The sequence below is a fragment of the Cyclopterus lumpus genome, chromosome 11 (genome assembly GCF_009769545.1).
Source record: "Cyclopterus lumpus isolate fCycLum1 chromosome 11, fCycLum1.pri, whole genome shotgun sequence".
Lineage (NCBI taxonomy): Eukaryota > Metazoa > Chordata > Actinopteri > Perciformes > Cyclopteridae > Cyclopterus > Cyclopterus lumpus.
This window is the reverse complement of record NC_046976.1, coordinates 17,977,149-17,987,920: the sequence shown is the minus strand read 5'-3', so window position 1 is coordinate 17,987,920 and position 10,772 is coordinate 17,977,149. Positions and strand designations below refer to the sequence as shown.

Here is a 10,772-nt window from a genome sequence, read left to right as displayed (position 1 = left end):
GGGTGATAAACAGGAGGAGAGGACATCCGTCCATCCAGCGCAGTGAAGCTGCCATGGCAACCGCTGACGAAAGGTGCGTCATGGGAAGTTTTGACCATCTTTCACTTTAGGGAAATGCATGTTTTAAAAAAAAAAAATGTATGGCCGACAAAAATGCTCATTTGACTGATTTAATGGATAGACCTCCACAAAGAATCACACTAAACAACCCCGTTAAATCTTGTGTTTCTTGGTTTAAAAAAAATATATAAAAAGCATGAAGAAATGGTCCTACTTGGACCAAAAACAAAGAATTAGTCGATTATTGGACAAAGAGGGGGTTGTTTTACATTCTCCTCTCTTACTTGTTATATAAATATCTCAAACCAATAAGTGGACTAAGGAGACATTGTCTGGTAACATTCTTTAGACTTTGTATTATAGCTTCACCCAACACAACTCCACCCCAGCAGAGGATAGAGACTCAAGATCCCATTGTGGTCTTTGCAGGTCCCTGGCTGTGTGGGTTGGACCAGAACCTGCAGACTTAACCATTCATCCAGATGTGCGCTCCTCCAGACAAACAGCTGTTATCATAAACTGTGAATAACCCTGCAACACCAACACAAAATAAATCACTTCTGCAGAGTACTTTTACAGCTTTAATGCACCACTTCTTATAATAATTACATGTCATCGTTAATATAAATCCTACAGGCTCAATGTATTCATCGCTATTGATTACAACTAAAATAAGGAAATAGAAGTTTTATTTTAATATTTGGTCATCTGTGCTTTTTTTTGGGGGGGGGGGGGTGTATACTTTTATATAATATTTATACACCCTTGTATTGTGCTCCTGTCTCTTTACCTTAATTTGTCAGCTTAGTTCTACCGTGTGAAAACCTGCAAGGAAAATCACACTTTGCAAAGAAATGTAAATTCTGTTCACTAATATAATTTAATTATTCTCTCATTTAACACTGAATAGTAAAATGTAGTTAATATCGCTTTCAACTTGTTAATTAATTTGGCATTAAAAAAATATTTAGTCAAAAAAGAAAAAATACAACTGGCAGCGCCACAGGATGCAGCAGTACCCACTGCTTTAGAGATTCATACTTCATATTTAATAACCTTATGTCTAATTTGATTTAATCAACCTCTTTCCAAAGCATGTCTTTAATACTTCAGTAGATCAAGAATGAGCGTGAAGTCAAATAATCTGAACAGGTGGTGACACAGTTCACGCTTTTTAATCAACTCCGTATTTCTAGCTCGATTACAGGTGGAGAAATTGAGATTGCAGTTATTATGAACCTCTATAAACACGAGCAACGGAAAAGGATAAAAAAAATAAGTTTGTTAAAATAAAACTCCTGTAGGGGGGGAGGGGGAGATAAAAAAAAAAGCAAAAATAATCCCAAAAAAAGGAGTCCATCTCTGCCGTGGCAGTGTGGTGAGCAGAGGAACCCGTAGAGGCACATCCTCCTCCTCTTCTTCTTCTTCTTCTTCTTCTTCTTCTTCTTCTTCTTCTTCTTCTTCTTCTTCTTCTTCTTCTTCTTCTTCTTCTTCCTCCTCCTCCTCCTCCTCCACACAACGCGGTCTTTGACCTGATCAACAGCTCCTGGAGCTCCGATATGTCTCCAGTCAGTCCTCCTTTCTCTCTCCCGCCTCCCCGACATGCTCCGCCGCTACTTCTTTGGTTCCGATGATGCGTTTTCGTCCCCGTTCTCCAAGTCCAGCTCGGCCTCTTTCTCCACCGCCGCCGCCGCTGCTGCTGCTTCTTCCTCCCCGGCGACCTTTCCAGGCTCTTCCTTCCCTTCTTTCTCTCCCTCCTTCCCGACGCCCTGTTTTTCTCTGAAGACCTCCACGCCGAGCAGCCGGAGGTAGTGAAACCTCTCGTTGCGGGGCACGAAGGCTCGGATGGACGTCTTCCCCCTCCAGCCACACAGCTGGATGGGACACTGAGGGTCCTCTGTGTTACTGACACACACACACACACACACACACGGTTATGGTGGGGGCCAGAAATTAGGATATCACTTCAAAAAAGGACAATGAGAAAACATGAATACACTTTAAAAAATAATTAAAAACAACTTACTCTGGGTTGGGGATGTACTTGAGCACGATGCTACCCATTACTGTGGAGAGAATTACGACATTCATAACCATCAACGACAGATTTTCACATGTTAATGTGCCCTTTCCGACATATCCCAGTCTAACTACAGATTTCTTTTAGCTGGAACTGCTCTGCTCTGCTTGTGAGTTTTTTTTGGGTCAGTGCCTTGCTCAGGGGCAGCTCAGCACAGATCATTACTCATTCACTTTCCATTTGTATGCCAGCCAAGCCGGAAAACCTTCCAGTCACAAAATCCAGCACGGCTTCCCAAAATGATTGTGTTTCCGCATCAGAAAGAAAAGCCTAATAATATTTTACAGAGCTTTACTTTTCTTTAATGGGTATTTAAAATCATGTGAATGTAAAATCGTACCCAGCTTCTTGGCCTGAGCGTGGGCGTTATCCTCCAGTTTGCTGAGGTAGGGGTTCTCCTGGGTCAGCAGCACTTTGATGTCCTCCACGCTCACTCGGATGATCCTGGAGCGGATGTACGGCTGAAGAGTGTAGATGCCCTTGTTGGACAGAGAAGGAGATGCAGGTTGACGCTCTCTGCAAGACCCACACAGTGAATCCAGAATCCTCGTGGTTTTCATGGTGCGTGCAACATTAATTAATGAAGCGTATTCGAGTGCGTGAACTCGGTGATGAACACAGTAGAAGAAAAAAAAAAAACGTACCACGAGCTGCTTTTACAATAAGGTTTAACATTTAATAACATATACGGTGTTAAAGTCCGTCCTAAAAACTTAAGCAATGCATATAAGCATGTAAATAAGCATGTAAATAAGCATGCATCCTGCACGTCGCCCTTCTAATCACGAGGTGCATTCGCATCCAAAAAGAGGATTATGGGAATTGTGTAAAAAAAATATATATATGAGAGAATGTCGTGTTTTCACAATACTACAACTTTTGATTAACAACACGCTGCTCAATTGTGTGTGTGTGTGTTACCTCCTGGGCCAGTCTGAAGGGACAGCCAAACTCCTCCCCATCACTGTTGCGAGACCACACCTTGACGCCCGTGTTGATGACCTGAGAAGCAACCAACAAAAAAAAGAAAGAAGGAGAAGCGAGCTGACACGTCGAAAAACACAGCGATGCCAAAACAACACCGACTTTAAGGCCACTAATCAATATCCCTCCTGATAACTAAACCAAGGGCGGTCATTGAAATCCCCCCTCCCCACACAAAGAAAAGGACTAACTATGCAGCGCGTGGTCTCGTAGTTTGTAATTACGGATGTTTTTCCGACAAACCGCTCCGTTCTATTTATTTACGTGCATCAACCTAAAAAACTCGCATCACTAGCTCCAAAAAGGTGCTAAATATAGCGAGGAGGTCGTTAAGTCGGCAACAATGACCGTGAGGCTTTCCTCCGAGGCCACGCCCCAAAATGATCACGATTATTATTATTATTACGTATCATTTAGCTGACGCTTTCATCCAAAGCGACTTACAATCACGTTACATTCATACACTGTAGACACAGCTACGGGGAGCAATTCAGGGTTACGCGTCTTGCTCAAGGACACATCGACTAGGGCGGGGGTTGAACCCGCCGACCCCCTGATTGAAAGACGGACCCGCTAACCACTGACCCACAGTCAGTCGCTGATGAACGTAAAAAAGGAGGAACGCGGCTGTTTTCGGCTCTCACGCTGCATAGATGGAACGATCAATAACTGAACAATCAAATCACCGGGAAATAATCGATCATTGATTTGTTGCATCCATTTGTTATCGCATTTCCATTGAAGGAAGTGCTCCGTCATCATCCGCATCGACGTGTGCGATTATCTTAACATTGTACCAGAACACACACACACACACACACACACACACACACACACACACACACACACACACACACACACACACACACACACACACACACACACACACACACACACACACACACACACACACACACACACACACACACACACACACACACACACACACACACACACACACACACACACACACACACACACACACACACACACACACACACACACACACACACACACACACACACACACACACACACACACACACACACACACACACACACACACACACACACACCTTCATGCGCTCGCTGTTATTGAGCAGCACGTTGCGGAGCTCCTTGGACACCATGTACAAGTTCCTCTTCTTGCCGTCGTGGGTCCGGGTCAGGACGTTGAGCTTGGGGAAGTTCGGTGCCAGGTTGTAAAAAGATCTAGGAGGAAGCGGACAATAAAATTAAAAAAAAAGAGTTTTGTGGACACCGAAAAATGGCCGAATGTCCAATTTACACCCTAGAGGACACTTACTGTATGGTGATGAAGACGGGGTCTTCTTCAGTTAGGAACACAAAGGGGTCTTCTTTATAACCAAACAGCTTCATCTTCTTGGAGGCTGGAGGCCTGAGAGGAGAACAAAATTATTTACTTATTTAAAAACACACAATTTATTTGGGTTGTGCCCCCTCAATTGTTCATATCTGAGCTTTTAATGACGACAAGATGAATTATGGGAAATTGCTTTAAATGTGCGTAGTACTCAGGACCGGAGAAGGGTTTGTTAATCCGAAGAGTAATCTCTCATTAGAAGAAATGTAATCTTCTTATTATAATGGCTCAAGAAGTCCTCGAGGTTTTTCCCTTTTGTTTATTAGCTCACCCACACACTCCATCTTGTTTAGCCGCGCTCTCCTGGGCAGAGGAAGCTCCGTTGGGCGCCTCCTCCTCTACATCTCCCTCTGGGCCTCCCCCCTCCCTCTCCTCCTCCTCCACCGGAGCACTCTCGGTGAGGCGGGGGGCGTCCGCGGGGGTCGAGGCCGCCGGGGAGCCTTCGGTCTGGGCCGCCGAGCCGGACGAGACGTCCTTCCTCAGCTGGAGATGGCGGGGAGGGAGGCGAGCAGACAGAAAGGGGGGGCGGGGGGGGGGGAGAAGTCCCAGCTGTGGTTAGTAACAGGTGAATGACGCATTGTGGGGAGGGGCGCTTATTACATTGAATTCTGCGCCATTTCCCTCAAGTATAAAGACCGACTGTCTAATCGTCCGTTAAGTGTGTGCGTTTGTGATGAGGTACCTTGGGATATCTTCGGTTCCAGGGCATGGGGGCTTTCTTCACCAGCACAGCCACAAAGAAACCGCCAGTGTTCTGGTGATGTGGCAGAATCCTCATACTGACCATAAATAACACACACACACACACACACACACACACAATTCATGGCGTTGAGTTTTATGGTGCCACCTACTGTGACGATAAACAAGGATTTATTTATTTTCCCTCCAGGATCACATTAAAAACAAAAGATGCCGAGACAACGTGTGACGATGTCTCCCTCTGCTGGCCGGCCGGCGTCGTGCAGAGTACAAATGACATCATCATCCACCATTAAGAGGGAGTGCAGGTGTGTGTGTGTGTGTGTACATGCGTGTGCATCCACGTAGATAGTGCATATGTGTGCCAAGAAAATAAATCAAACCACATTACTCAGCTAATGAAATTGGAGTCAATGAAAACAGAAGGAAAAACTGTGTGTGCTTATTTCTCTGCCTTCATGAGAACAAAATGATGAGAAATTAACTTAAATAAGAGATGGTTTGGGGGGGGGGGGGGGGGAAAGCCAGCAAATAGATCTCCCAATACACTCAAAAGGGGCGTTAAAAGACATCCCACGCTCCCATTCGCTGTGGCTGTTGGGCCTTTATCGACCAAGCCTTCAGAAGGCTTAAGAGTCGTCGTACGTACCATCTCTCCAGATGCATGTCGGCGAGTTTCTCCGGCTCCGTCGGCGGGAACATGGTGGGGCGGATCTGCGTGCGCCGGTGGCTCGGAACCTCGGACCAGTCCGCGAACCAGTGGCCCTCTTTAGTCATCAGCTGCAGAGACGGCAACCGACGGAGTTGAGTGAGTGAGTGTGTGTGTCCCGACAATAAAACGACCGTCAAAGAAGGCTCAAAAGGGTTCCGGTACCTTCCAGGAGGAGACCCCGGGCATCCACTTCAGCCCGGGCAGATCGGCGGAGCAGTCGACCAGCTCCAGCGCCCCTGGCAACGGGGGACGGGAAGGAAAGACGTTGCAACTTGGCAGACAAAAAGACTGACATTGATATCTAAAAATAGCCGTTCGTTTCATTTAGCAGCTCAAAAGCGAATTAAATTTGACCTTCGGTGCTCCAACTCGGCCGCTTTGTGTGACGGGTTTTACAACAGAACGGAGCAATTAAAATTCAACCAGGTCCACGTCCTAAAATGTCTTGCCAGCAAAGCTCAGAGTCTCATAATGCCTTCAAAGTGTCCTATATCCTTCAAATAAAACCAGAAACCTACTTTTCCAATACTCAATGTGCATGTTTAAAAAGTAGGATACTTTTTAACATACAGACACATTGAACTTGTAAAGAAAACAAGACGTAATCTTCTGAATAAAATCCATAAAAAGTGCCTCTTTTAGAAGGAGCAAAGCAAATTCCTTTCCGAGGGAGAGAAAATGGCCTGAGAATTAGTGCTTTTCATTGAGATAATAAACTGAATATTGTTGGGTTTTGTACAAAAAGAGAGATCTGAAGACAGTAATTGATTAATGGACAAAAAGACTGGGAGATCATTTAATAATAAATGTTGTCATAATGTTGTGACAAACATCTTTTTAATCCGATATCTGTGGCGGACGTGGTTGAGTCAGGCCACGTGAACTCCTCTTGAATGTGGATGTTTTGAGAGAAAAAAAAAACTGGAAATATAACTTTTATTGGACTAAAAAAAAGGTCCAAAAGATATTGCTTAAATTGCATGAGCCTGGTAGTGTGTGTGTGTGTGTGTGTGTGTGTGTGTGGTTGTTACCTTCGCTCTTCTCCAGCAGCGCTGCGATGACGGCTTCGTCCTCTATAGGGTTGAGTGAACAGGTGGAGTAGACCATCCTCCCTCCCACAGCCAGCTGTTCGACGCCGCGCACTGCGATACGCAGCTGGAGCCTGGTGAACACACACACACACATCTGTAGTACTGCCAACTTTTTATAATTAGCAGCAAAAAGAACACACTCCATCCCGTCCTTTAGTCAATTTAGTCTACCACACAACTGCATAAATTCCTGTGTTGTCACGAAGGCACAAACACAACCCCCCTCCCCTCCCCCCACTCACCCGTGGAGGTGCAGGCTGTTGCTGGTCGTCCATTTCTTCCACACGTCTATGTTCTTCCTCATGGTGCCGTCGCCGCTGCAGAACACAGACAGCAAGCAACAGTCAGACATCACATCCCCCGCCTGGCCCGAGGCACTGAAACCACCAGAGACAACCCCCCTCAGTGCCCCCCCCCCCTCCGCAACACTTTCTCACAGGGCAAAAAATGTCTGCCAAGCACAAACGATCTAAACGCCGAGCTTTAGCTGACTGTTCACATCTCCGCTGCCTGCCAGTTCTGTTTTGGCCATGAAATGCCTGCTGGACCTCAAGAGGAGGCGGATGAGTTACCTCTACCTCTACCCCCCCTCCCCTCCTCCCCTTTACCGGAAACATTAACCCGTAAATACGCGACATTTGCCAAAGACGGGTTTCTCGTCTCCCATCTGTCACACAAAAGTCTCCGGCCAATCCCCCGGAGCTCATCGACCATGTTTCTTTCATCATCCACTTCCAAGCCATCTCTCCTCTAATAAGCCAGACGCGTACGGCAGCCCTTTGCTGACCTGCAGGGCACGTCGCACAGGATGCGGTCGTAGAAGAGGCTGCCCTTCTTGCCGCCCGATTCGATCTGGAGCGTGGGTATGCAGGTGGCGTCGTGGTTGACCACCATGATGCAGGGGCTGTTGAGGCGCTTGGCTTGGTGCACGAGCAGGTAGCAGCGCTTGTTGTCCACGTCGTTGGCAATGACAAAGCCCTCTGGGGAGGTAAGAGGAGCAGATACACGTCGTTTAAGTGGCAGGGAAGGCTGGGCATCTCTCCCATCGCAAACAAAGAACACAGTTATTGAAGCATCTTTCCCGGTTTAAAATGCGTGCGCCTTACCTGGAAACGGCACGTCCATGTCGGAATGGAGCATCTCGATCAGCTGGGCCGTCTTCGACCCAGGAGCTGCACACATGTCCAGGATCTGTGCAACAAAAACACGTGCATGTCAACACCTCAAAATCAGCCAAAGCGAAAGTGTTCAACAAAAGGGGCACAAGGGAGAAGGAAAGAAAAACGTGTGTTACCTTGTGGTGCGACTCGATCTTCAGGAGGAGAGGCGGGATCATACTGACAGCTTCCTGTCGGCTGATGTTACCCTGATAGGACAACCACAAACATATTTTTTTTCCCCAATGCCCTATACCAAGCAATCCAGATTTAAAAAACACATGCAGCGCTCCCGTCATAACTTATTTAACGGGGCCTAGAATAGAGTCTGTTTTTACTCACCGACTCGGTCTCGCTGACCAGAAACTGGTGGAATTTCTCCAGCAGGGGAGACTTCCTGATGATCTTCCTGCTCATGTTGGTGTGCCAGGCCTGCTCATCGGGATACCTGGAGAGGACAGACGGTGTGTACTGAGCTTCTAGTTTGAGTCTGTTTTGGGGGTTTTGTTTCCCCGTCTTGAGTGAACCAAGAGATCATACCAGCACAGAGGCTGTGGAGCCTCAATCTTCTGACCATCGATCTCCACCTCTTGGATATCCTTAAAGTATTTTTCCTTCAGACAGTGGAGGATTTCCTTGGCATGGCTGGAATAAGAGACAGAAAGGAGGACAACAACAACTACCTGCATTAGGGAGCAATAATCCAGGTTACAATTAGTTCACACCCCTGACCTCACACACCCAATAATTGGAGCTTGGATCAAGCCTTACTCTGTCACACCCAAAAGACAACAACGTTTTCTGCCATTTCTGGCAAAAATGTGCATGTTAATTGTACAGCATTGTTCACGGCTTCGAGGAAGACCCTTTTGTTGTTGTTGTTGTGACAAATGAGTCTGAATCCAGGTAATAAATCTGTCTCACCTCTTGTATCCAGTGATGCGGATGGTTGCTGGCAGCGGCTCCCTCATTGCATCCATAAACTGTTCAAACTCTCCACCGGGCACCAGGCCGAGCTCCGTGTAGTAGTGCTCAAACAGCTTATTCTCCTTGACTATGTCGGCATAGCCAGTTCCCCAGTCCTGAACACACACACACACATACAGTTATTAGTATTTTAGGACATAAAAAAGCTGGAAAAGCACCTTCTCATGCATATGTGAATTCTTATTTTGTATGAGAATCTAGTTAAATCAAATGTCAATCAAACATTTGCCAATTAAATGTGTAGTTTACCTGATCCATTTTAGTATCATCTAATTAATGATTATTTATGCATGTAATAATCCACAATACGAGCTTGCAAGAGGTAAACCGGTGTCCTCTACCTGCACGCATCATCACATACAATCAACACAAGTCTGGTGAAGCCCCTCAATCCCTCACAGCAAAACAATAACAATAAAATGCACGTAATAATAATAATAATAAACTAACGTGACAAATGATGCTCACACATAGCTTCGTGAAATAGCCCGGTGGCTAACAGTAGAGCAATGTGAAGATGCAGCTGTTTAGCATAGCAGCATGGCTGCACACGTTTAGCTTAATGACCTCCGGGAACCACGACCGTGTTACGTCCCCAGCTCCCTTTTGTTTTTATTTAGTAAATAATAATAAAAAGGTAATACAATAGGTGGCTTGTGGAGCACTTTACACCAAGCATTAGCAACACACAGCTGCAGCTGCATGACTGAGAATCTTACTGCGTTGTCTCTGTCGTCCCTGCCAGGGGTCTGGTTTTTCTGCCGCTGCCTGCTTCTCTTCCCCATGTTGTTGTTGTTGTTGTTGTTGTTGGTGTGGGAATAGCAGACGACTCTGGAGAAAAGTCTGCGCAACGTCGTGGTGACTGGACGCGGAATAATGTCGTAAAAAACAATGTAAGTCCCGCTAAAGGAAGAGCTGCGACGCTGTGTATACTCGCAACGTGTTGCCTCTGACTCACGTGAATCAGGACCCCGCCTTCCCTCTAGAGGTGGCCAGCAAATGTGCCTGAAATAAAGTAAACGTGCGATTCTTTGATGAATTATAACACTTAAATAAGACTTTGGGTTTGTATTCATTTAGTGCAACGTACATGTATTACACTGTTAACAAAACTCACTTAAACATTTTGTTTATTTATTAGTTTACAAAGTGCTCTACATATAAGCAAGGTAAAAACATAACATCAATACAAGTAAAGTAAACATTTCAGAAAATACATGAGGCAATGAACACAATAGAGGAATATAAAATTACAATTACAAAAATAAAGCAGAACAGACAAACTAAAATAGGGGAAACAAGGGTAAACTGCATAAAAAGACGACATCACTTATATATATATATATATATTATATATATATATATATATATATATATATATATATATATATTATTTTATATATAAACATATTTTTTTTCTCTCTCTCTATATATATATGTATAAAAATATACATATATTTTGTATATATATATATATATTATGTTGTATATATATATATATATAAAAAATAATAATATAATAAATAATATATATATACATTATATATATATATATAAATAATATGTATATATATATTTGTAACTATATTTGTAACATTTGTAACTTTTGTAATTTT

The 10,772-nt window shown here is 44.6% G+C and overlaps 1 protein-coding gene across 1 annotated transcript; it reads right to left on the bottom strand.

Annotated features, from left to right (window-relative positions):
- Nucleotides 1-1,537: 1,537 nt before the first annotated feature.
- Nucleotides 1,538-10,123, bottom strand: nsun2 (NOP2/Sun RNA methyltransferase 2). Its single transcript, XM_034545557.1, has 19 exons — nucleotides 9,876-10,123; nucleotides 9,094-9,251; nucleotides 8,710-8,814; nucleotides 8,512-8,617; nucleotides 8,307-8,378; nucleotides 8,119-8,203; nucleotides 7,800-7,992; nucleotides 7,255-7,329; nucleotides 6,953-7,083; nucleotides 6,084-6,157; nucleotides 5,859-5,989; nucleotides 5,190-5,286; nucleotides 4,779-4,990; nucleotides 4,430-4,522; nucleotides 4,200-4,335; nucleotides 3,062-3,142; nucleotides 2,481-2,619; nucleotides 2,087-2,126; nucleotides 1,538-1,965 (listed from the first exon to the last, which is right to left on the bottom strand). The coding sequence occupies exons 1-19, from the start codon at nucleotides 9,939-9,941 to the stop codon at nucleotides 1,674-1,676; spliced, it is 2,286 nt and encodes a 761-aa protein (XP_034401448.1). The 5' UTR covers nucleotides 9,942-10,123; the 3' UTR covers nucleotides 1,538-1,673.
- Between the last annotated feature and the right edge of the window lie 649 nt (nucleotides 10,124-10,772).

What these genes read in the sequence shown, in the direction of transcription:
- nsun2 (XM_034545557.1), bottom strand. Translation starts at nt 9,941, where the DNA reads ATGGGGAAGAGAAGCAGGCAGCGGCAGAAAAACCAGACCCCTGGCAGG. An exon ending in AGATCGAGTCGCACCACAAG is followed by an intron (nt 8,204 to 8,306) that starts GTAACACACGTT and finishes TTTGTTGCACAG; the next exon opens with ATCCTGGACATGTGTGCAGC. An exon ending in CATGGACGTGCCGTTTCCAG is followed by an intron (nt 7,993 to 8,118) that starts GTAAGGCGCACG and finishes TTACCTCCCCAG; the next exon opens with AGGGCTTTGTCATTGCCAAC.